Raw genomic sequence first — 27,340 nt, 5'->3', positions numbered from 1 at the left:
TCGGGGGATCTTGAAGGAAGAAGAATTCTCCCATCAAGTTCATTCAATATATGGTTATCTTTAAAACTGTTTAGGTCCTTGGTGTGGAAAAATCACGGATATGTGAAAGAAAAACAACACAAGAAAAAGACTAGGCAGTCCTCTCTTTTAGAGACTGAAAAGTTAACAATGATGAAGATTATTAGACAATGCAATCCTAAGCTCGGTCATTTGATTAAAAAGAAAAAAGTCTACTGTTTTCTTTATGGTCTGTTAAAGTAATGGTACTAAACACCATTTATTAAATATCTACTAAGTCCTAATACAAAGGTTATTAATATGTTACTCCATTTAATCTTTCAAGCTTCCCAATAAGTCTCATTAGATCTGTTTCACAGATAAGGAAACTAAGGACCAGAGAGGCAAATGCCCAAGGTCACACAACTAGTAAGTGGTTGAGACAAGATTCAAGGAAGATCCATCTGACTCTGAAGCCCTTGCTCTTTCCACTACACTTCACTGCTTCCTACAAGAGAAGACAGAAACTTCACGTGGCTTAGTTTCCAATGCATCAAAGGAACAATAAGCCAAAGGGCACTGGCTGGATAGAGCAGTTAATTAGCTGCTTAACCAACTCCACAAAATAAATGAACCTCCTGAGAGCTTGATTTGGGGTATTTTTGAAATTCTTCCTTTGGATTATCTTCAACTTAATGAGATAATCTTCAAACTGGCACTGTAACCAAAGTTAAGACAACACTTTGGCTTTTAAGTGTACTACTGGGACCCCTACAAACCAGAAATGAAAGCCCAGGAAGGTTTTTATATCTTGGTGGAACTGGATGCTGAGCATTTAGAGACAAATCAATATCAGGGATATTGGAAGCTGATCCATTAAAAGTCAGTACTTGGTTTTTATTTTCCCAGAAGAGAAAGCATATTACTGTTTTCTTTAATGTAGCATATTCCTTTGACTTGAAACTCTACAGATGAAGGGAGAGGCAAGGAAAGAGAGATAAGACCATATGGAAAGTGAAAAGGGGATTATAAAGAACAACAAGATCAGAAGTTCCTGACCAGCAGACTGCAGCTCTGGGGAGCCCACAAATTAGTATAAGGAGTAGCCGAATATCAAACAAATAAGACAGCTCCCAAATTAAGTATATTATTATTTTTCAAGTATATGTAGATTCAAGTTGTGATCAAAGTACCAACTCGGTTAAAAGTACAAGTGAATTCATGACAGCTTTTCATAACAGTATATTTTACTTATGGATGGGCACTAAAAGTACAACTAATTATCATGAGAGAAGTTAGAACACATACTGAAGTTAAGAACGGTCCTAAGGCGGGGGGGAAGGGTCCTAAGCCTCAAAAAGGTTGAAAATTAAGTTATAGAAAGAAGCATCATGGGACAAATCCAATTACTTTATTCTACAGCTAAGAAAGAGCTGGCCTTCCCAGAACCACGTTGTGGAGCTGACAATTTACTGAACAAGGGCCAAAGAGCCCTCTCTCTCTGGACAATAAACAGCATTCTATCTGGCATTAGCAGAGTTGAAGAGCAGGCAAGGAGAGGGGTGTACAGGAGACAGTACTGATCAGCAGTTGCCAGAATCAAACATGACACAGGGCCTCCCTGGTGGCGCAGTGGTTGAGAGTCCGCCTGCTGATGCAGGGGACACGGGTTTGTGCCCCGGTCCGGGAAGATCCCACATGCCGCGGAGCGGCTGGGCCCATGAGCCATGGCCGCTGAGCCTGCGCGTCCGGAGCCTGTGCTCCGCAACGGGAGAGGCCACAACAGTGAGAGGCCCGCGTACCGCAAAAAACAAACAAACAAACAAAAAAACGTGACACAGAGCTGGGTGAAAGGACATATGAAGATAACTTAGAAAAATGGACAAATGCCAGGGCTGGGAGAAAATTTGGCTCCTATGACATATTTCACAAGCCTCTTTTAATTGTTATTAAAATCTAAAAACAATTAACTTCTTTCTGATTCAATTTCTCCTTCCGTGTAAAAAAAAAAAAAAGGGGAGGAGGAAGGGCAAAACATGGTCAGAGATAATGGCTTTATGTTATTTAGAGATTACCGGAAGATAATATATATATATATGAAAATCAGCTGGCTCAGATACAAGCAGTCTCAGACTGATGGTTACATTAGGCACCGCAAAAGAGGCAATAATATTAAGTGAGTGGAGATGTATCTGCTGCTCCTCAGCTTAACATCTTGACTAATGATGGGGAAGTAGGAGTTAAAGAGCATCTCAATAAAATGTAGAGAAGACTTCCAATTGAAAGTGTTGAGCACACTAGCAAAGAAGGAGAAATGACAGAATTGTACACAGAACAATTAGTAAAATGTGAAATGTGGTGAACACGCAAATGAGATGCTGCCTATGGGAGAAAAAAACACAGGCATCTAGGAGAAAATAGCCTAGAACAGCTCAAACATTTCCTGACCAGGAAAAACTTAAAACATGAATGGGTAAGGTGGCAAAGGCCAGAATGTCCAACCACAGGACAAGTTAAGCAAGTAGAGGGCAAAAGCCCCAGGTTTTAATGCTGACACACAAAAATCCCTGACTAAAAGCATGGCTCTAAAGAAATTAGAGGTGAAAAGAGCAACTAATGACTCTAGCTTCTATAGTCTAGAAAGAAGGGAAAATTCAAAATAAGGAGCTGAGATGGGGAAACAAACTTCAATGCAAAGGATATCTGCAAGGGTGGGGTCGGGGTAGAAGTGAGGGGAGAGGAAGAGTGGTTAAGAGTTTCAAGAAAAGGAAAAAAAAAAAAAGAGTTTCAAGAAAAGGGCAAAGAAATTAAAAGTATTTAAAATAATGTTCAATTGAGAAAACTACACAGACTCCGACACTCACTTCAGTGCTGATACAAGACCAACATGGAGCAAGCCTCCACGAGATGAAGAAGGCAAATTTAGGCAGAGACTAAAGATTAGAAGATGTTTGCCAGATGAACAGTGGGAGAAAGGCAGACCCAGAGAGACAGTTTACCTTAGGAATAATGGAGGGTGCTAAATACTGGGCCTAACATAACATAGCCCATGCCCTTTTCAAGGGGGGTACTTAAAAAAAAAAAAAAAAAAAAACAGTGAAGGCCAGAGTATGCAAGCATGCTGGTACCACTCCTCTATCACTGGAGGACTCTTTCTCACCAGAATACTTTTCAGGGAAACACCAGAGAAGTCCTCATCAATTTCATCAGCCAGAAGCTGCCTTTAAGCCAGCAGGAAAAAAGCTGGCTGAGTTATTAATGGCCTTCCCAGTTGTTGAACTCTGTGCATCTCTGATTAACTCTCAGAAGGCTATTTGGGAAGGAGAGGGGGAAAAAAATAAGACTTTCTCATAAAAGATTTTGTAAGGAAAAAACACCCCTCAAACAAGCATCCAAGACAAGTGCCAAATACAAGAAAATGCATCTATGGAACAAGGGAGAAACACAGCAGCTACTCTTGCTAAATGCCTGGGATTAATTGCCTCAGAGAGAGGCTGTAACTTAAAGGAATGTAAAATACACCTACAGACTGCTGTCTGAGTCCTAACCAGACAGTCAGGCTGCCATTACTACTCAGTGACAAACAGCTCTGATTTGGGCCTTTGTAAATGAAGCTCTGGCAGCACAAAGCTCAAAAGGCCATTGTCTTCTTGACAATACACAGTTGACTGTACTGAAAATTAGACCATTAAAAAAATACTTGTTTCCCTGTGCTCTTCGGTTTCTACTCAATCTCCAGACAATAGAAGGCCTAGCTGGTGTTCCTGTCCTTGGATGGCACAGTGATCTTGGCCAAGTCCTTTCTTTACTCGGGTGCTATTAGTAAGGCACTAGACTCTACTTCGAAGCACTGTGCATGCATGTCAGGGCTAGATTTCTGGAAGGAAGGCACAGGCCCAGCTGACATCAATCATAGGGGATATCTAATAGCATAGGTCTCTTGGAACTTCAGAGCCTTAATTTTTCTCCAAGGAATAGTAATATAACAGATAATTACCACTTACAAATTCCTCTCCTTTTTCTTTTCTTTTTTTTTTTAATGTTTGTTTGGTTGCATTGGGTCTTCGTTGCTGCGTGCGGGCTTTCTCTAGCTGCGGCGAGTGGGGGCTACTCTTTGTTGCGGTGCGCGGGCTTCTCATTGCCATGGCTTCTCTTGTTGCAGAGCACGGGCTCTAGGCACACGGGCTTCAGTAGCTATGGTACGCGGGCTCAGTAGTTGTGGCTCGCGGGCTCTAGAGCGCAGGCTCAGTAGTTGTGGTGCATGGGCTTAGTTGCTCCGTGGCATGTGGGATCTTCCCGGGCCAGGGCTTGAACCCATTTCCCCTGCATTGGCAGGCGGATTCTTAACCACTGCGCCACCGCCACCGGGGAAGTCCTCTCCTTTCTTGTTCTACCTTTAATTTCATCTGCATGTATTATGCAAATCCATATTCCTATTGTGCATTTTATGTTAAAAAATAAATACATATCTCTAAGTGATAGTTATCCTCCTTTCCCCCTCTTCCCTCACAGCTGTTTAATTCTTTAAATCCAGATATATTCCATTTTCTTTCTCTTCTCCTAGCATTCCTCATAATAAATATTCATATGTATTTTAGGTGCCCAGAAAGAATACTAATTTTAAAGCTGCCAAGCAATATTATATATTTCTAAGCAATAGGCTCAAAATCCTCAGGAAAGAGCTGGAATTCAGGTAGGCATATATTTTATAAATCTATTGGGGCTCCACAGGTACCAGATATCCTATTCCTAATCCTCAGGAAGTCTCTCCACTTTTCTGAAACTTTTCGTTATTCTACCTCTGCTGAGTACAAGGGAAATCCTTCTAAGATAGTTAATTAGCTCCAACAAAGATCCAAGAGCTTTAGGGCTAAAATAAACGTCAGAGATTATCTAATCTAATTTTACAAGGTCAGACATTGAGGCCTAGGGTAGGAGAGGGACTTGCCAAAGACCAAATGGCATATCACAGGCTCAGCCAAAACTGGAACATGGGGCTATTCCCTAGACAATAGTTGTCAGGCTCTGGGGACCAGTGGGCACTAACAAGAGATCCCAGTTCCAATCACAGCTGTTCTGGGAGTCACTTGCTACTTTATAAACTTAGTTCAAAATCAGTTCCAGTAAGAGTAAAAAAGGACTCCAGCAACATTTTATTTGGAGAAGTAGGAAGTGAGGCAGCTGAGCTCTCACACAGCTCATCTCCCCAGGAACATTCACAAGCAGGTCCCACTCTTACAAAACACCAAGGCCTCTTATGTCCAATACTTAACATTCAGTCCTCATATGTCCTCATATGTATTTTGCCCACTGTTTTCTAACTGGTTTCCCTGCATCCATATACTTGCCACCTGCCTAACAACCACTGTCAGAATTCGCTGCCTAAAACACATGTTGAATAATGGCTGTCCCTAGGCAAAAACAAGGTCAAAACTTCCCAGCCAGGCACTCCAGGCCCTCCACATTTCATGTCTTTCCGATCTTATCGCTCAAAGTACAAATACTCCATTGCTCTAACCACAGATGTATGCAGGGTCTCCGAACAAACCCTGTAAATCTTCTGTGTCTGGGCTTTTGCTTAAGCTACTCCTTTGTCTAGAATCTCCTTCCCTACTTCCATCCTCCACGTCAATTCGTCGAAGTCCTATGGGGTCTTCACACCTAGCTGAAACCCATGAAGCCTTCTCACATCTCCCCAAGTACTCTCTCCCTTCATACAATGCTGTCCTGTACTTTAGGGGTACCTTATTACAGTCTATCTTATAAGATATTGTGTAAAAATCCGATGTTATTCCATAGCTTAAAACTCTTCAGTGACTCCCTCTCACCCGCAGGGTAAAGTTCTCCTCCTTTGCAAGGCACAAAAAACTCCCCAAGATCTGGTGCCACGCTAACTCTCGGGGCTCATCTCCTGCTGTAGCTTGGACTTTACAACCTGACCATACCTGTCAACAAGGGAATTCCTGACATGCTCCATGCTGTTTCATGTTTCTATGACTATGCATCTATTTGCCTTTCTTCTAAGTATATCTGGAGAAAAGTCCTATTTTAAGACTTTCTCTTTTATAAACCCACGCTGTAAAAAACAGTCAACCACCACAAACATCAATTAAATGAAATTATTTAAAACTCTGGTAAAAAGGAAGTGAATGGTTTCTTATCTCATCTCACTTTAAGAACTACTTCTCTACAGTACCACCACTCAATAACTGTAGCTGGTTGCCTGATCCTTGACTGCTTTGGCAGGTTCCAGTCTGTAGAGAGAATAGTCACTTTACAGCGTGTTCCCTTATAGTTTCTCTTGCACTTCTAATATCAAAGAGATTATGGTCTGTAAGTCCAGGGAAGAGACAAAGGCAACCCCGTTTCAGAATGAAGTACGCGACTTCTCGCTCTGAAGATCTGCCCCTGCCCTTTCTCGGCTCTAAGTAACATATCTGTTATTAGTAGTCACTGACTCCCATAGGAGTCCTGGAAATTTGGGGCACAGAAGAGAGAGCAGGGGCAAACACTACCAAGGACATGTGGCTTCACTCTCCTGAAATTTCTAGCCATGAGAAGTTGACACAAGTATATGAGTCTCACAAAGCTGTCAGGATTTCACCTATAGACAGATAAGAGTAACATCATCGGGTTTCTAACATATTTTCTTTGTGTGACTCAATTAAATCTCAGTAGTGGCAAAAGGGCCGATGAAGAATATTAAATTCTGAACTATAAAGGCGAGCAACTTCTATGCCACACCCAATCAGATGGCAGAACTGAGCGACAGCCTTCAGAACTGTCCTCAGCTACATTATATGCCAAGAAGACCTTTTAATGACTTCCTTGCTAGAAGGTGTCTAGCAAGGGGACCATGAAAGCCTTCTGGTTGAGGCTCCTCCGCACATGTGTATGTGGTACTGCTAGAACATATCATGCCAAACTAAGAAACCAGAACCCATCTTGGGCAACCAGAAATGACTGTCATTCATTTCACAATTAAACGGTTTTGCATATTTGGTCACAACGTGGATTTCTGGGTAAAAGGAACCCAAATACAACGAGATAAATTAGAAGAGTTAATAAAATAAGTATAACTGACTTCAAGACACTTCATCTGAAAGACTAGGCTGAAAGACTAGAATTCTCACTGAGATGTTTTTCCCAAGTACAGACCGGTGTCACAACTGTGAATGAAGGACTTGTTCTCTCTGTGCTGACAACAAGTTTTAAGAAGTTGAGGGACTTCCCTGGTGGTCCAGTGGTTGAGAATCTGCCTTCCAATGCAGGGGACACGGGTTCGATCCCTGGTCGGGGAACTAAGATCCGCAACTAGGCCCAGGCGTTCTGGAGCCCACGCAGCACAACGAGAGAGCCCGCACGCTGCAACTGCTAAGCCCATGCACTCTAAGAGCCCACGCACCACAACTAGAGAAAAGCCTGCGTGCTGCAACAAAGAGCCTGCGCACTGCAAAGGAAGATCCCATGTGCCGCACATAAGACCTGATGCAGCCAAATAAATACTTTTAAAAAAAAGAAGTTGAATATAATTACGCAGTGTTGGAGATATTTGTGACTGGTCTAATCTGAAGCTTCTCCAGTTCTGACTGTCATTAGCTCAGGGTATCCTTGCCTTGGAAGGCAAAGCAGGTAAAAAAAGAGGCAAGAAGATGAACTGGAGATGATTCTAGGATTATAATTACATTTAGAATAACAGATAAAATGAGGAGGGGGGTGAGGGTAGCTTGAACAATAGTCATAAAGTCACAGGTACCACCTCTTTTGCAGGCCTTAGAAACGACGGGAACACGGCACTCAACCTGGGCTTCATAAAAGCCTCCCTCCCTCTTTCCAAAGGGATGGTGAAAATAAAAATGTGAGTTTTCCTGATGCTTATTTGCTGTCTACATTCTAGCAGGTAGTCTGAGCTCAGAAGGAGGCAGACAGCAGGGTCAGGGGCAGCCACACCTTTACCCTGCTTGTGAACATCTTTATGCAAAGACATGCTGAGGGCTTCAGGACAGACCTCCTGACAGCAGGTTTCTGGATGTCCTGTGCATTTTGATAAACACAGGGACCCTGCAGTCTCAATCCTTGCCGCAGACAGAGACAAATGACAGGAGAAGATGCCTGCCTGGGAAGATTGTCACTAATCCAGACCACAAAAGAACAGAAAGTTTAACCTGATGTTGACCAACCTTCAAACCTATCTTCCCTAGCGATAAATCTAGATAGTCTTGTTCCACAGCAAGCTCATGGAGCAAGGGCTCAAATATGGCTGGACATCATTTTTAAAGGTTTTTAAATCTACAGGACACTAAAGTCAGACACTAAACATGCTTGCTCCTGATCTCTAATCTCAGACATGTCTGACTTTGGTCAAGCCTCTGTATCCTTATTTTAAAAAACACAATGAAATGAACAACTATCTCATTGAGTTATTATAAGGAGTAAACAAGATTTTAAAAGATATATGTATATTAGTATATTTATATATACTACAAATGTTGTGTATGTTATAAATTAGTATACATGAAAAATATGATAGCTGATACCTTCCATTCAATGGATGATGAAAGAGAACCAAAAAAGATGGGATCTGCCTAATGTCTCCCTTTTGTTTTCTGAGGTCCCTATACACCTGGATGGGACAAGCTAGAGAATGGCAAAATGATCTATGACTTAGCAAATGGAAGGAGAGTGAAGAGGTCGGAGTGGGGTGGCAAAGGCAAGACCATGCTGTGTTGTGAAGGTGAGGAAACCCAGGAGAACAGTCTCTCTTAATGGTACCCTATGTGTTAGGATTCCAGGCCATATCTAACTTAATCTGCTTCTCTGTACTTGAAAGAACTATAAATTATGACTGTATAAGCCTGTAACTTTCTTTCTAGTTATCAAAGCTGAGGAAAAGGATTGGGGCAGAGAAATTAAAATGGGCTGGTACATACCCTAATTTCTCACTTTCTCTCCCCTCAGAGTACCTAGAAATTAAGAGAAGAGGCACAACCACAAGCAGCCCTCGGTTTACAGCAGGGGGAAGAGGGCGGGGAAAGAGACAGAGAAAGAATGAACAGACGGTAACTCAGTATCAACCAGCCAGCAACATCCTTTACTAGAAGACCTGGACTGCTAATATTGAGGTGACTAATCCACAGCTGCTATTAAAAACAAGATTATAGTATGCTTCAGCCCCACAAGAAAGGCAAACACCAAGGGGAGGGACTTTCGGAGGGGCTTTAGAGAAACCAGCCCGTTGTTACTAACCAGGGAGCAATACAGTGGTAAGTCAGAGCATGAAAGGTGAAGAGGGTGATGGAAATTCAGGCTGCGCTGAAGCCAGGCGGAGGCGAGAGCAGAAGTGGGCTGTGGGGAGCACAGGGAGGAGGCAGTCTGACACAGGAAAATCAAGGGGGAAGGAAGGGGAAAGGGAGGAGGTGGTAACAGAAGAAAGAGAAGGTAAGATGAGAACAGAACATTTTAAACTAACCCAGAACTCCACTGTGAAGGACAAGTCACGAGGCAAGATACAGCTCAAAGGCATGAGCCCCACGTTTCACCACTGCGAAGAGCTAACAGCCTTCCAAACATGCGTGGAGAGAGGGCTATGCAATCTGCACTGACTCCCAGAGCTCCACGGGATTACCGAGGCTTTTCAGCAGCACTAAGTCCCAGCAGCCTTGGCACTATGTGTTGAAACTGCTTCCCTGAATAGACCCCGGTGCTGGAAAAATAATCATTTCTACAGGGGAACATATTTCCCTACAGGTGTCTGCCTGGCTAAAGGAGTGGAGACTCTCCCTTCACTGCTGTGCCCACGTCCATCTTCCCCCAGCGAGGACTTAAGGCAGAAGGACACATCTGAGAGTCACAGAGCAGCTGGGCCCTTCTCCCACCACCCCTGCTCCATTTGCAACAGCACAGCTGTTTGAGGGCATCCCTGCATTCCTTTCACATTTACATCTTCCTCAGACAAATGAGCCTCCCATTGAGTGTTCCTTCTGCTTCCCAGTGCACAATTGGCCAGTGTGTTTAAGGACTGTATCGGGAAGGCCAACTGGTACAAAGGGTGTTCCCACCTTCTTGGTCCTCTCTGGCAAAGATATTTCTCAAACACTTCATAAAGCTCCACTGCAAGATGGCTCCTGGGGAACTATTCATTCAGCTCACGAAAGAGGAAGGTGGAAGGGAGGCAGGAGCTCTTAAGATCCCAGACCTGACCAGGCTATGTCAAGATGAAGGGGGAAAAAAAAAAGGAAGATGACAGGCTGTCCTATTCCAGTACTGCCGGCAAAAAAAGACGGGGAAAGAAAAATGTTTAACCACCCTTCCCTCTTATTCTGCATGTTTTGAGAATATCAAAATATATAGGAGTCAAAGCAAGAGCCAAATGTCCAATTTGGTACAAGCCAGGAAAGCTCAGTTTCAAGATGGAAAGGAACACAATGCATGGCTAGAAAGGTCAGGAGCAGCAGGTCAGAGAATGTAAAACCCAGCAGGAAGATTGGGGAGCTTGACCTTGGAGCCCGGGGCTGACGCTGCTCCTTTAGCTCACCCCCGTACCCCAGCCAACCGCTCAAAGAGACTAGGAGAGCAAGGAATCACCTCTCAACCCCCACGTTAATTTGACAGGTAACTTCCAAAGGATCCTTACTGGGGGTAGAGAGAGACTGAGAACGTTTAGGGGCAAGGGAGTAGGACCTCAGAGAAGCAGTGTGGTTAAGGGTACTGAGAGAATCTGCCTCCTAGGGAAATCCGAGTATTGTCTTTGTTGTTAATCTCTGTATCTACTCTGCTTAAGAGAAAAAACACGAACCCTCCTGCCTCCCTGATGTTATGAAGACAGTCCACATGAAGCACTTCCACAGTCACTGTTCACGCAAACGGGAAATTAAAAAGTTGCCTAAAGAGCAGCTGCCATCTTCTCCCAGCCTGGCCTGGGGCCCAATGGGCTGTCTCTTCCCAGAGGCTTCAGGGAATCAGCAATGCAACTACCAGAGGTGGGAGTGCCCTGGGCATTTTAACCCTCTGTCCCTCTCCCCATCCTACTTCTCATAAATAATAACTTAGGGGTTTGAAGTAAGAATGTCAAACCACTATTGCTCAGACAGTGGCCAACCTGGAAGCACTCACAGCTCGGGAGGAGGGGTAAGAAAGCAAGTTGAATATATACTTACTCAAAGTCCTCAAATTCCAAATCGGTTCCCTCTACTGATGGACCCTGGTTGTCTGAGGAAGAGGAGGAGGTGGAAGAACGGAGGCGGTTCTGTTGGTAGCGCATAGAACGCTGGCGGATACTGTCTCTCCGTGAGAGATACTGGATCATCCTCTGGGCATAGTATGCAGCAGGAGATAATCTGAGAGAAACAGAGATGAACAAACACAAACTAGCACTAATGTGGGGAATACTGTGAAAGACAGTAAATCCAGCTCTCCCATCACATCTCCCTGCTGAGGCGAACTCTGGAGACGTGAAAAATAAACGGCATTTAACTCACCAGGAGGCTTGTACTGCACAATATGCTTATCAGACTACCACCAGTGTTTCTGTTCTGAGATAAGGCAAACAGGCTGTTTAATCAGTCATCATCTGATCAACAGCTGCCCCTTCCAAGAGTTTAACACTGGACCTTTCTTTTAGTTTCTTAAGGGACCTCTTTTAACTTCTCAGGGTGTGCCCTTTATATAGATGCGCAGATTTTCCTTAATCATCCATATTCAAAATATAAGAAATGAAAGGGACCACAGCTTCTTTCATTTTATAGATGAGAAAACAGGCCAAGAGATGGTGAACCCGAGATGACTAAAGAAGGCATCTTCAGGCATCACCTTCACCAGGACTCCTTTCTTCTCCAACAAATACTTGTAGCTCCAGATTTGTCCTAGCTCCTTAAAACTACCTCTTTGAACCTCTTATCCCTCCTTTACAGATTATCCAGATATTTTAACGCAGAGAAAATATTCAGGATAGAGACTGAGAGTAAAATATACTCAGGAGAACAGAAAATCTAAAAGAAAAAAACAGATCTTTTCTATTTCTTACGACAGAGCATCAGAGGCTACGTGGGCACTGAGCAACACAGAAGACAACAGTCACTCTTCTTCTCCCTTACAATGGCTGTTCTCAGTAATTAGTCTTAAAAGACTTAATCTACTTTAAATTAGTAAAAGGTCTATAGTCTTCCAGCTATGGTTCACTGTCTTCATATTCCATGAAAATGTCTAGTGTCCTATACAATTTGCACATTCCCTTCTTTCTCGAGTTTTTCCTCCATCTTTCACAACGCATATAATTTGAGGCTGTGAACTGAAAAACTGAGAGAAGAACAGTAACAGAAAAATGTTTTATATATAATATTAAGTGGATTACTAAGAAATTTCAAGACTTAAAACCTGCCCAAGACCTAAAACCTGCCAACTCTGATTCAACAATTCCACTAGTAATTTTATCCTACAGAAACACACCAGGATACGAAGAGATATATATATATTGCTGGCACTAGTGAAAAACTGGGAAACACCCCAAATGTCCACCAACAGATTAAATAAATTATATCTATACAAAGAAACATTATATAACAATTGAAAAGAATATCCCTATATATGCACAATGAAAGCCCTCTAAAATAAAATTTTAAGTGGGGGAAAAATTAAAGAATGGTATGTATATACTAATATGTACATAAAAATATTTATTTCTGTAACTAGAACAAAAAAATGAAACACAGCAATCCTGGTAAGGATTCCTAGGGACCTTAACTTCTATAATGTTTGAATATATAAGGTAAAAAAAAGCATGTAAATTTTTTTTTTAATGGAAATCTGGAAAAACCGATTGAGAATGGAAATGGAAATATTTACATCCAAATGGTAGGAAAAGTATTTACAAACATCTTCCTGCCTGACCTTTCATTACCCCTGGACAAAGTAAGCCTCTAGGTAAATCCTCAGTAAATCTACTCACTCAGACCAAAGGAGATCCTGCAGTCAACTGCTACACAAAACAGGGCTGCCTCTGAAATGCCTCTCATCAGAGGTGGTGTCCTTCTGGCCAACCATCAAACAGAATTTCCAAGCAGGCCAGGTGACAATCTTTGGAACTCAAAAGTCTGTGTTATGGAACAATATGCTGCATTTGGCACCTCTGAATCCAAATTATCTTTATACAGTAGGTGGGCATGGGATGTACAGAGGCCTTGGCCAAGATCATCAGAGTATAAGATTTAAAGTTTCAACTTGTGGAACTTTCACTGTCTCTTTGGGCACCTGTTCCCATGCATTTGTCAAGGATGAAACAAGAACCCTAAATTTTCAACAGACAGAAGCCAATACTGTTGAGTTGTTCCTATAGCTACCAAATATACAGAAATCTTCCAGTAGAAATCAATCGTTGTTGGTTAAATTCTCGTCAGTCAGAGTAGAAAAGTTAAAAAAAAGTTTTAAGAGGAGAATGAAGATTCTTTTTTTAGAAAAGATTCTGAAAAGTGACCATAAATATACTCATTACTGAGTTGATAGCCTACCTTAACTAATGGAAAAATTATATTATGGTGATAGAGGTAGAAATAATGTTGATGCTGACAATAATAAATAAAGATTGTCCTTTTATGTAGGGGTAAAAATTCAGCACTATGTAACCTCAATTGTTTAATTTCACCATTGGACAGGAATTCCCTAAGCTACAAAACTGTTCATCAATGGTAAATAAAAATGGATTCACAATTATTAAGTACAAGTACATCACAGCCTCATCTTTTTAGGTATCCAGAGGGAAGCTAAGGATCTGAATGCTGACATGTCTCATAAAGGCTTTGACCTATACAGATTATGCAGGGTGAAATCTAAGAGGAAAAAGAAATTAAACAACCAGTAATGAGGTAACAATCATCCTCCTACTGAAGAGTGGATAATTATCAAACTCTAAAAGTGTTCCAAGTGAATATTTAAAATAACTCCTCAAGTTTTCTTCAAGGAAGAATACTTCCCCCTCCAAAAAACCCTTTTTTGTGTTTAAAGGGAAAATGTAAAAATAACACCACCACAAAGTCTGGCCTTTCTGTGATAAAGAGATCTGAGTAGGAATAAGTAACAAATTTATTACATGAAAGGAGGACAAATAACGGTCTTTAAGAGTCACCGTTAAACTTTGTCAGGTTAAAAATTCTGGGGATGAGATTCCCATTACTGTCCTAAAAGAAACTGTTTCACAGCAAGAAGTTCTCTCAGGGTTTCAAAGAATTTGATTCATGCAAAATATTTCCTTCTCTTATTTAGGGCTTATTACTTTCAAATATGACTAGAGACTAACATAAACTTCCTTGTTTCAGTCATCATTTAAGTTGCCTACCCGTTTTAAAGTCATCAATCCCCATGTTCCCTGATCTGCCATTTCTGGGGTACGGAAAAGGAAGTAAGAGGATAACAGGGAATCTTTTCACTAGTATCTCAGAAAGAATGCTCAGTATCATGACATAACTGTAGTAACAACAAAATCACTCAATAACCTTGGAAACAACTTGATCTAAAGGTTTTTGCGGACTTTAAATTCTTAATCTACAGCAAAGCTCATTTAGCCTTTTCTGACCTACACTGTTAACTTCAACCCCACCATTATAAATTACCCTCTTCTTTTGGCAAAGCCTCACAATGTGCGGTCTGCTGTTGCTAGAGAATGTGCAGGTTATCCCCCTTTCGGATCATTGACAGAATTATTAAGTCCTGCTGTGACAACCCCAAAGGGCTGCTCACTATAAATAAATGTTATATATCAACTCAACACCCCATCCTCGGTCCTGAGTTACCAGTATAAGGTAAAGGTGGGCCTTAAACTCATCTGAATTCTTTTTTTCTTTTTATCTCTTCAAGAACTTTTAAATGTCTTCTAATGGGGGTAAGGCAAGCACTTTAATAATATGGCAACTTGTTTTATTCAGTTACCCTTTTGTCAGTCATTTCTTCCGTCATATAGTCTCTAAAACTTCAACATCTGAATGAACTTGATTTCTGCCTTTTGATGTTCTAAATTCTCTCTCAAATGAGAGAGAATTGTTTGCTTTTAATTTGTAAGTGATTTCCCTATTAATAAAAACTTTTGTTTCACTTTTGGCTGTCCATCTGAATGGCAACAGCCTCTCTGATGAGCAGAAAAGAAATATCCTGTGACTCTGCCAGTGACCTCCTCAGGTCCCTCCTCTAGTGTCCCACTTACAAAAATGAGCCCCAAAGGACAAGGGCTCAGTCATAACCCTCTGTCACCAGAGGTTCTGTTCACTTACCTGTAATACTTCCCAATCACCTGAACCACCTGTCTCAAAACTGTAACTGAAGAGTAAAAGAGCACCAGGACCAGAGAGGCACAGAATGGGGCTTCCAACAGCTTGGCAACCCCAAGGGCAGTCCCTCCCCCCCACCTAGTGCCATTTCTCACTTCGGCCTTACCTCGCTGGGTCTGGGTAAATTGGGTGCTCTCTGGATCCTGCTCCATCATAACGGGATAATGAAATGAGGGAAGATTCCAGCAGCCTCCTAGCAGAGATTAAAAAAATGGCAATAATCCCTGTCAATTACCAACTCAGAGGTCATTCATAAGGAAAAATGGGGGGGGGGAGATAAATAACATCCCCCTTTGCAGCTAGCTAACACCTCTTATCTGGGATAACACCCTTCCTATAAGCACTTAGAGGCATAAGTAAATGAAGAGCTCCAGAGCTCCCACACTGGATATGGCCACTGTATCATGTTGAATACTGCTCTTCTGTGAGAAATGAACAAGTGCTTTAGAGACATGATCTTATTTCTATTCGTAGTACCTCCAGTAGACAAATAGGAGGTTGGGCTCAACATGGGACAGGAAAATGAGGCATACCTAGAGACTATCATGTAGTGCCAACATTTACCTTGGTGTTCAGTTCCTGCATGTCATCCTAATCCACAGCCCCTCCTCTTCTACGCATTCTGCTCTGCCCACGCCCTTTCTGTGAGTCCTCCTACGGCTCTCTGAACAACTGATAAACATCTATAATTATATAATCTAGCCCAACTGTCAATTCAATGATCATATGTGTTACACACGTATTTTCTTGAGCACTTTTTTAGTGCCAGGCAAATACTAAGCACTTCACATGTAGTTCTTTATTTAAACCTCACCACAGCCTGGAAAGGTAAGCATTACTATACATACATGAGATCAATGGGCCTAGAAGTTAAGTGTATTATTGCACTGCAGCACACAGCTACCAAGTGATAGCACCAGGACTCCAGTGAAGGCCTGTCAACTCCAGAAGGCTTCAGACCACTATGTACATGTATCCACTGTGAGTCCCAACTAGAATGCAGGTCCAGTAACACTGGCTCTTCCTATTTATTTAAGGGAAGCCAAAAATCTGGACTTCTGCATGAAATCTCCTGTTACATTTTAGCTAAAACATTTTTTTCCTTTTCGGACAGGAAGGGCCAGTTAAAACACATCTGACAAACATGGCTCGGGGCCCCCCAGTTTGCCACGTCTGCCACACTGCTTCCCAACTCAAATGTGCCTTGGCAGCCCATCAAGCTCCTGCCATAGAAGACGTTTCAAAGGAAGTGGACTCAGAAAGAAATGCGTATTGTTCCTCTCCAGCAGCATAATGCCTGGCTCTACCAGGAGCAGGTCTCCAGCTCCCTGCTGGACTCTTCTTTAAAGCAGATCTGCAGGAGAAGGACAGCAGCTACCAATCTTTTCCAATTGAGTTAATTCAATTCACTGTTATTAAAACCAGCTGGCTTTAGGTATAGTCATGTGCAGTCACTTTATCCCAGCGACTGGCTCACCGAAGCATTGTCCCTAACAGCCTGGGAAAGAGATACAGCAGAGGCCCTGTCAACCTGGCTTGCTACCTTTCCCACCCAGGAAAATAACTGTTACATGATGTTTTGGATCTAGACAAGGCTTCTAATCCCCACACTTAGGACAAGTTAAACAGTCCTACCACTGAAGGGAGTGAATACAATGAAACCAATGAGGAAGAGAAGAAAGCAATAAAACACTTCTCTCTGGTTGAAAACCTGAATCTTCAATGATACCACTGTTTACAGCAGCAGCAATGCTGTGTTTCATCAATTCTAAGACACGCTTCCCCCCCACGTTTTAATGTGTCTGAAATTAGGATACATTTTATAATTGTGTGACGCAGTTTAAGTGGCAGGATTTTCTTCTTTCATAGGAGCACGTAAAATAATGGCATGTCTTTGAATCTTGAAATACGGACTATTTGTGAGAGGAAGGGATAGTGAGAGGTACACAGACTGGAGAAAGAAGAAAAGTGAAATTTTGAGAAGAGTATCAATTTAGGCCATCATATATTCACTACTAATAAATTTGTCCTATAGGAATTAGGCAGGAGCTGAAGAACAGAAGCAAGATCTGGGAGCAGCTGACTGCCCTGGAACACCCAGAAGCTTGTTCTATCCCAAAGGGTTCTGGAACGAGTCTTGAATTTCATTGAGCCCTGTCGTGTTACCCTCTAAATGGCTGCTTAATAAGCAGAGGCCCTTTGACAAGAGGCATCCTCCAGAGTGACCAACATATATCCTTCTTAAGTACTTCTGCCTGGAAAATGACCCTGCCAAATTGAGAGGCCAATATTACCCACTACTCTGCCAAGGCAGTGATGGTACTCAAAGAAATGAGATGACTTTTTAGAGATGCTATGAAGGAGATTCTTGAACCAGAAGAGCTTGGTTTAGACAATTTCAATTTTAATGATTCCATTTTATAATCCCACAAACTCCACTTCCCATCCTAAATTCTTACCTTAATTAGGAAGGAGTCTTAAAACAGAGTTATACCAAAATGTTAAGTTTTGTCTCTGGGGAGTCCCTGATGAGGTTCTTCTGGAACATATATATATCCCCTGTACCTACTTACTAGAATCTGTTGGCACCATTTGCTCCTCAGGCAATACAGTGGACTAGCAAGTCATACACATGTGGCATCTTAACTGCTAATACACAAAATCAGGAGATCCAATTACTGTGAATAGCACCCCCATACACGCATCATTGATGAAACATTAAGTTCTCTACAGTTACAACACAAACACTATCTGAGGGATTAAAAAACACTTCTCCAATTGGTGTTGAATAAAGAAAGAACGAGTAAATATCACCACCACTCCTAGGAAACTCAAAGAAAGATCTTTCTCTCTCACAGTTAGCTTCCTGCAAAGAGCCATAGATGGGGAAATGACACAAGAAAAAGGAATGGAATGGCAGCTGAGTGCTTTCTGCTCTGGCCACCACAAATTTCACTTGACAATGATCAATCAAGTAGTTGAGTAATATGAAGTCAGGTAGGATTTAGGATGGGCTCAGACAAGCTCGTTCAAGTTTGAAGCTACCATTTCATTCTGACCTGTTATTTAGAATGTTTTAAAGAGTCAGTGAAGCTCTGACAGAGGAAAAAAAACCTTTCTTCACAAGTCTGCCAGGTTTATTCTCTAAACCAGTGGTGTTCAAGTGAGGTACATCAGGGGTTCTGCTCTTTTGATCCACTGGAGAACAGGAAAATATTATAACTTTTGATTTAAAATGTATAACCATAATGTCACACGCACACACACACACACACGCACACACACACAGGTTGCTCAAAAGCCTTTTACTAACAGAGATTTTTTTTTTAAGTCTAAAGGCCACTGTTCTATCAAACTACACACTACTTTAAGAAAATTCAGTATTTAATAGAATATAATAATCACAAATATATAAAATACAAAAACTATAAATAAAGGCATAACTATATTCACATACAGGTAGAGCAAAAGAGAGAAAATGATACAGCAAATGTGGTAAAATGTTAATATTTACGGAATGTGGGTGAAGAGTATATGGGAATTCCTTGCACTATTTTTGCAACTTTTCTGCAAGTCTGAAATTATTTCAAAATTTAAAACATCCAATATACAAAATCTAAAAGTAAACCACTGAAAACTAAAGAGAAAACTACTCATTTTCAAAAGAACTACTCATTTCTTAAAAAGAGTTTCTTCAAATAGCAAGTTGCCTCTAAAAAGCAGGTTTGACAAACTACAGGCACTGGGCTAGCTGCCTGTTTTTATAAATAAAGTTTTATCCAAACACAGCCACAACCACCCATTTAAATATTGTCTATGGGGACTTCCCTGGTGGCAAAGTGGTTAAGAACCCGCCTGCCAAGGCAGGGGACACAGGTTCGATCCCTGGTCCGGGAAGATCCCACATGCCATGGAGCAACTAAGCCCGTGCACCACAAGTACTGACCCCACGTGCCTTAGAGCCCGCACATTGCAACTACTGAGCCCACATGCTGCAACTACTAAAGTCGGCATGCTCTAGGGCTCACATGACGCAACTACTGAGCCTGCCTGCTCCAACTACTGAAGCCACGTGCCTAGAGCCTGTGTTCTGCAACAGAGAAGCCACCGCAATGAGAACCCCGCGCACCACAACGAAGAGTAGCCCCGGCTCACCACAACTAAAGAAAGCCTGTGTGTGGCAACAAAGACCCAACATGGCCAAAAATAAATTTTAAAAAATTTTTTAATTAAAAAAAAAGAAAAATATTGTTTGTGGCTGCTTTGGAGCTAGGAAGGCAGAGCTGAGTAGTCCTAATAGGGAAAGGACTAAAATATTTACTACCTGGCCCATTACAGAAAAAAATCTGCCCACCCGTGCTCTAAAATATTTGCTTACATAAAATCCCTTGAAAGATAAGGTGGAGTCACTAAGGAATGTAACAGAAAAACTTGAAATCAAAGTATTACACACTAGAATAAGTTATCAAAAATTAATATTAAGCGCTACTAAAATATAAGTCAATAGGAACACAATTCAAGCTGTAAAATTCCTAATATTTTAAATGAATACAACTATTTCTTCCTTCCCTAATTAATACTCTGAATATGTACAACGGTTCCCTAGATCAGCTGTATCCTTTGATGACTAGGAAAACAATAAAAAACAGTAGTAGAAGAAAGCTCTGGAAAAGAACAAAGTTGTCAGGGCAGATGAGATGGGTTACCCAAAAGAAAAGAACCTTTGGGGAATTCCCTGGTGGTCCAGTGGTTAGGACTCCGTGCTCCCACTGCAGGGGGCATGAGTTCCATCCCTGGTCAGGAACTAAGACCCCCACAAGCCGCACAGCGCAGCTGGAAAAAAAAAAAAAAAGTAAAGCATCTTTGTTTCAAATTCAATGGGTATCGGGGTGAAGAAGCAGAAAGTTTGGGTACCAGTCTAGACAAATAAACAAGCCAGTGACAACTCTTCCTTAATAAACAACTATATCCTAAAGATATTCTTTTAACTAACTGTCAGATCACAGAGAAAATCAACAAACTAAAGCCAACAAACATGTACAGACCTTCTCCAATCACTGGAAACAATCAATTGCTAAGACTCTGTGACCTATATATACTGATAAGGAAAGTTGCTCTTAGAAGCTAAGATGCTGGTGCCCCGTGCCTGAAGAGTAATTTCCCAGTCTGGCTCTGATGTCTGGGTGACATCTGCTAGTTCAGTTCAGGGAAGCCAAACCCAAAGGAATAACTCCCTTCCACCTAGGAAATACAATCCAAATTCCTCAGCTTGACATCCAAAGCCTTGCAGCCAAATTTCTCATTCCTTCTGAACATACTCATTGCTCTGGTGCAATCGTTTTCAAACGTTTTGGTCTCAGAGTTCCTTTAACACTCTTAAAAAGTATTGATGGGGCTTCCCTGGTGGCACAGTGGTTAAGAATCCACCTGCCAATGCAGGGGACAGGGGTTCGAGCCCTGGCCCGGGAATATCCCACATGCTGCGCAGCAACTAGGCCCGTGCGCCACAACTACTGAACCTGCACTCTAGAGCCCAAGAGCCACAACTACTGAGCCCGTGCGCCTAGATCCCGTGCTCCACAACCACAACAAGAGAAGCCACGACAATGAGAAGCCCACGCACCACAACGAAGAGTAGCCCCTGCTCACTGCAACTAGAGAAAGCCTGTGAGCAGCAATGAAGACCCAATGCAGCCAAAAATAAATAAATAAAATAAATTTAAAAAAAATTATTGATGACCCCAAAGAGTTTTGGTTTATATGGGTTTTGTCTATCAATATGTACTATATTTGAAATTAAAACTGAGAAAAATTTAATACACAAGCACACATTCCATTGGCCATCAGAGTGATAACCTCATTACACATCATGTAGTGTCTAGAAAACTCCACTGAACACTCATGCAAGAGAGTGAAAAAGACAAAGAACATCTCAGTATCATAAAATAGTTTTGACTTCAGGGATCCCAGGCTACACTTTGAGAACTACTGCTCTAGCTAAACTAAACACACCCTCATTGCTTCACCTCTGTCTTTAGCTTGGCCATTTCTTCTTTCTGGAAAGTTCTTCCCCATCTCTGTCTGTAAAACTCCTTCAAAGCTCAAATACCTGACTCCTCTAGCCAGAAGTTCACCCTTTCTTCCCCCACACCCCGTAGCATGTGAATCCTCTCTTAAAAGGCCTTCTCCCAAGTCACCTGTACTGCAGTTCCCTGTAAGTATGTCTTCTTCTCTCTGCTACTGGACTACAAGGTACATGAAAGCAAGTACTGGGTCCAAGTCATCTTTTTATCCCCATTAAAACTCACATCCTAATTAACACACAATAGGAGACCAATAAATATCTAAGTGAATAAATCAGCAGGCCTAAGTAGACTTGGAAAAATTAGCAAGAAGACATATCTGATTGCCCCTCACTGACCCTGTGACTTTCAGACAAGGTTTCTGGATGTCCAAAAACTCACACTGAAATTCCTGAAGGAACTAGTTTTTCGGAAACTGCTTACATCACTCTTCATCCCTTTGGTCACTTAAGCCCTTCAGCTGACATAGTTGTCCTGATAAATGCAGTGCAGCCTGGTCCCTAGGAGGCTTGTTAAGTCATAAAGTCAGAGGCTGGCTACTTGCCTGGGAAGCTACCACTGATGCTCCTGGACAGCTTATTGCCGAAAGAGACCTCACAGGGGAAAGAGGGCAATGTTTTCAGGGGAATGAAGAGGTGGGAGGCCAAAGAAACTTGGATACAATATTGCCTTCATTTCTGCATCTTGCTCGGCAAGCCCCAGATCTCTGCCTTGGCGCATGCCAGGGCTGGGAGATGACAAGCCCTTATTCTTTGTAAAAAATAATTGTGTGTTCTGAAACGACACTTCTATTATGATTTCCAAATTGACATCTCTGCTTTAAAGCGGAGGCATCCAAGCCTCCCCATTTCACACACTGGCAATTATCGCTTAAGTTATCCAATGACAGGCACTCATCTGATCCCTGTAGGGCCCCCTAGTTCTAGGGGTGCACTTGCAGCACATGATGCAGTTGCCAGCAGAGACTGGCAGGCAATTCCTGCCCCTGCTGTGAGGCAGACCAAGGCAAGGTGGCACTGCTAAAAGGCTAATCTCAGGAAAAAAACAGACATGCTACAGAAAGAGCTCACAGTGCCTGTTGTGTGGATCAGCCTTATTTTACCATCATCCAGCATAAACAATTCACAGGGCTCAAAGTAAAGCCTTTTACCAGAAAAACATCTTTACAAAACATTAACATATCCCTCAATGTCTCTGTGCAGCAAGCAATTGATGGCAAAATATCAGAGCACAACAGAATCACAGACACCAAGAGGGAAGAAGGTGGAAACAATTCATACAGGGTGTGCAATTGTGTATCTAGCTAAACGAAAGTCTTGCCTAAAAAGTCAGCCAGACCCCTCTTAGAACAGCAGACCCTCTGCTGACCATTAGGTACTTGGTTATTTTTATTTTTTTTTTAATTTTTATTTTATATCGGAGCATAGTTGATAGGTTATTTTTAATACAATTGTAAAATGATTGGTTGGCGCTATGCTTAGCTCCTGTATATCCTCAACATATCACACTATATCCTCAACATATCACACTATAGTTATGAAACTTCCATTTATAATAAAAACTCACTTTTGTCAGCATCTGAACTCAAAGGTCCAAGGTGATCTACATGGACATGTTTACTGTCTCCAATTCTTTCTCTCTGGGAGACTTGGGAGGTCTACCCACAGACCACAGACATTTTTAAACTAGGAATTTAGATCAGAGGCTTTTCACCAAAGGATGAGTAGGATCACATCAATAACAAGTTCCAGAGCTAGTTCTGATATTCACATGCACACATACCAACAAGCAGCAGTCATGACATGCAAGTTTGGACTTTAATCAAGAGGCAGTTACTAGAGTCTGTCATACAGAGTGAAGTAAGTCAGAAAGAGAAAAACAAATACCGTATGCTAACACATATATATGGAATCTTAAAAAAAAATGGTTTTGAAGAACCTAGGGGCAGAACAAGAATAAAGGCACATATGTACAGAATGGACTTGAGGACATGGGGAGGGGGAAGGGTAAACTGGGACAAAGTGAGAGAGTGGCACCGACATATATACCCTACCAAATGTAAAATAGCTAGTGCGAAGCAGCCGCACAGCACAGGGAGATCAGCTCGGTGCTTTGTGACCACCTAGAGGGGTGGGATAGGGAGGGTGGGAGGGAGACGCACGAGGGAGGGGATATGGGGATATATGTATATGTATAGCTGATTCACTTTGTTATACAGCAGCAACTAACACAGCAATGTAAAGCAATTACACTCCAATAAAGATGTTAAAAATAAAAAATTTTTTAAGAGGCAGTGAATCATAATTGACTGGTTTCCCCCAAAATCAAGAAGAGATTTACAGAATTCAATAATCCTGAATTCTCAGCTAATTTTTTTAAATTTTATTTTATTTATTTTTGGCTGCATTGGTTCTTAGCTGTGGCACGCAGGATCTTCAAAGAGGCGTGCGGGATCTTTCGTTGCAACGCGCGGGCTCTTCTTGCGGCGCGTGGCTTCTCTCTAGTGCCGTGTGGGTTTTCTCTTCTCTAGTTGTGGTGTGCAGGCTCCAGGGCTCATGGGCTCTATAGTTGTGGTGTATGGGTTCCAGAGCACGTGGGCTCTGTAGTTTGCCGCACGCAGGTTCTCTAGTTGAGGTGCGCGAGCCCAGTAGTTGCAGCGCCCAGACTTAGTTGGCCTGTGGCTTGTGGGATCTTAGCTCCCTGGCCAGGGATCAAACCCGCGTCCCCTGTTTTGTAAGGCAGATTCTTTACCACTGGACCACCAGGGAAGTCCCCCTCAGCTAGTTTTATTCAGAATAATAGACAATTCCAAAAAAGTCTATCTCTAGACCTACTAATACTACAAAGGATATATGATATAATCATTAACTGTTTCAATAACAGCAAACCTTGCACATTTCTTCTCAGATGATTTTTCACATTCACATTCCTGACCTGAAATTTTAAAAACACTCAATGAGGGCCATTCGTTCTACCGACCCTGGTATACTGCAAACAGCATATTCTATAATATGAAGTAAAACCTTAGGGCCAACATCAGGAAGGCAAAGAGGAGTTAGTAAATGAAGCCTAACAAGAGAGTGAGGAAAAAGGAATGCACAGTTGGCTGGGGCATTTATTAACCAGAGGCAAAGAGGCAGCCTTCCTGGCTGTCTGTTCAAGCAATTAGGTTTCTGGAGTCTATAGAAATAGAAAAGAGGGCAGAGACTCCCAGCTGGGCCCCCAAACAATCCACTGTCAGCCCTTGCGCTAACCCAAAGCTCAGAGTACAATCACTTTTCTTATATCCTGGGCTCACTCTGAATTGCTTCTCTTAGTGACATTTGATTTTCACTGATTCACCTCTGGGGGTATACTACTTGCCCTTCCACCCTGATCCCGACCTCAGGAACCTTCTTGATTCCCTTTGGACTCAGCATTTGACTCCACTGGAATAATTTCTCTACCATTTCCCTCTGTCTAGACAACACGAAATTGTCATAAATGACACCTAAAGTACAATTAGGAGAAAACCTGCAATTTCTACTCTCCTCCCCCGTTTCCCAAAAGAACTGCACATGCATGTCAATCAGTACTACCATGAAGATTAACTCTGTGGAGCCTGGAAGCCATTTAATTTCTAGCTTGCTAAATATTATGCATCCCCCCCCACCCCACTATAATTAGAAGATCTAAACTGCCTTCTTTTCTCTAGCACTAATGGTTATAATCTCAGAGATCTGAATGCCTGCTGAATCGATACCTGGGTAGAAAGTCCTTACACTTTATCCAGCTGCATTTTATTCAGCGGAATCAGACAAAAGCAAAAAGACAAGGCAAAAGAGACGAGAGGCAATGAGAGGAAGGCATGACTCAAGAGCATCAGAACCAGGCAGTACGATTATAACTATTACAAAAATAAGATAGTTTGAAGCCACTGTCAGTTCCTTGTGAAATGTAATATCAAAAAACAGCAAGGTCGGGGACAGAAAATCATGAAATAACTTATCAATGGTTTTCAATGGGAGGGGGTTCCCCCCAGGAAACCTATGTCTGGATACATTTTGGTAGTTGCAACTGGGTGGGGGGAGTACACTGGCATCTAGTGGGTAAAGGCCAGGGATGCTGCTAAACATCATATGATGCATAGGACAGCTCCCCCCTCCTCCACCGCAATAAAGAATTATCCAGCCTGAAACATTAATAGTGCTGCTTTTGAGAAACCCTCTGACACATTTTAACAGTCTGAGATTAATGAAGGGAAACTGAATAACTAATATATGAGGCAAGTCCGTGCTTTAGCTTCAGAAACAAATTGCAGTTTAGCCCATCATCTTGTGTCACTTATTAGCTGTGTGACCTTGGGCAAGTTCATTAACCTCAGTGTCCAAATTTAATGGGAAATGCCTATTTCACAAGGTTGTTACGATTAAGTAAGAACACAAGTATAGTAGCCAGTACAGTCTAATAAACAATGATTATTTTTTTCTTCCCTCGATTACAATTCCCAAAGTACCTGCAGGGAACACCTAGCCACCCAAGTCACTATGCCTACAAAGGTGGTTTCCTAGAAAGACATGTGTTGAAGAAGGACTGGTACTATAAAGGCAGAGACATGGGTATCTCAGCCCTAAGAATCACATAAGCCTCACCCAAATAAACCAACAAGAGCAGTTAGTCAACCATCCACCAATCTGGCTATTGGCCCATCCAACCACTGATTCAAACCACAAATAATTATTGAGTGTCTATTATTGGGTATATATTAGTACATAAAATAGATATGGTCCCTGCAGTAGCTAGTATCTGAAGATGGACTCCAAAGAATCATACTTCTTGGTATTCTTGCCCTTGTGTGGTCTCCTCCCACACTGAATCTAGACCAGCCTGTTAATTGCTTTAATCAAGAAAACGTGGTGCTTCCCTGGTGGCGCAGTGGTTGATAGTCCGCCTGCCATGCAGGGGACATGGGTTCCTGCCCCGGTCCAGGAAGATCCCACGGGCCGCGGAGTGGCTGGGCCCGTGAGCCATGGCTGCTGAGCCTGCGCATCTGGAGCCTGTGCTCCGCAACGGGAGAGGCCACGACAGTGAGAGGCCTGCGTACCGCAAAAAAAAAAAGAAAAGAAAAGAAAACGTGGTGAAAAATTAAAAAAAAAAAAAAGTGGTGAGTTCTGGGATTAAGCCTTTTTGAGAACTGACAGCTTCCAGTTCCTCTCTCTTGGAACTGTCACTTTTGGAAGCGCTAAGCCACTACATAAAAAGTCTGGTTACTCTACTGGAGAGGCCACATGGAGAGAGGAGCCCTTAATAGGCCTAGCTGCTCCAAATGAGCCTCCAGATGACTCCAGAGAGACCCCAAGCAAGACCAGCAGAATTCCTCATCTGAGCCCAGTCTACCCAAAGAACAATGAAAGATAATAAAATTGTTATTTTAAGTCACTAGTTTTGTTTTTTGGTTGGTTATGCATCAGTAGATGAATGAAATAGTTCCTGATCTTCTAGAACTTTCAAGTTAGTTACAACAGCAGCATTAAAAGTTAGTTTACAAGGGAAACTCGGCTACCAAAACAAAACACCAAACAAGACATTTGGAAAGGGACCTTAAACAATGAAACTCAGTGCAAACTTGCTCACTGTCCAAAGCATGAGGTCTTGGTACTGGTCAAAAGGGTGAATGTCAATTTAGAAATTTCTACTCTTTTCTACCTGTCTCAATCAGGCTCTCCTTCTTTTTGAAACACACTTCTGACCTGGACGGCTCCCTCTCAATATTGAAGGTGACCCTAGAATTGGGGAAACTAAGGCTATCTGTACTCCCTCTCTTATCAAGAGGCAAACAGTTTCTTTTGCACAGATCATTATAATAGAGTGCAGGAAAAATGAAGATAATATCCCATTCCCTTGCTATGGGCCAAACTACTTTCTGTATTATTGCACTTTCTAAAACAGAATCTCATTGCGTCTGCTGCA

The 27,340-nt window shown here is 42.0% G+C and overlaps 1 protein-coding gene across 23 annotated transcripts in view; it reads right to left on the bottom strand.

The window, feature by feature from the left end:
* Window positions 1-27,340, bottom strand: part of AMBRA1 (autophagy and beclin 1 regulator 1) — a 177,449-nt gene that overhangs the window by 99,262 nt on the left and 50,847 nt on the right. For 21 of the 23 annotated variants that reach the window (XM_060104074.1, XM_060104079.1, XM_060104073.1 and 18 more), the window contains 2 exons: window positions 15,415-15,501; window positions 11,154-11,333 (listed from right to left, as the gene is read on the bottom strand). In XM_060104074.1, the coding sequence (XP_059960057.1) occupies window positions 11,154-11,333; window positions 15,415-15,501 (267 nt within the window). The remainder of the gene's footprint in view (window positions 1-11,153; window positions 11,334-15,414; window positions 15,502-27,340) is intronic. The other 2 variants (XM_060104095.1, XM_060104097.1) reach the window with 1 other exon arrangement.

This window comes from Mesoplodon densirostris, chromosome 7, assembly GCF_025265405.1.
Source record: "Mesoplodon densirostris isolate mMesDen1 chromosome 7, mMesDen1 primary haplotype, whole genome shotgun sequence".
Taxonomy (NCBI): domain Eukaryota; kingdom Metazoa; phylum Chordata; class Mammalia; order Artiodactyla; family Ziphiidae; genus Mesoplodon; species Mesoplodon densirostris.
The sequence above is the reverse complement of the archived record's forward strand: the minus strand, read 5'-3'. Positions and strand labels throughout refer to the sequence as shown.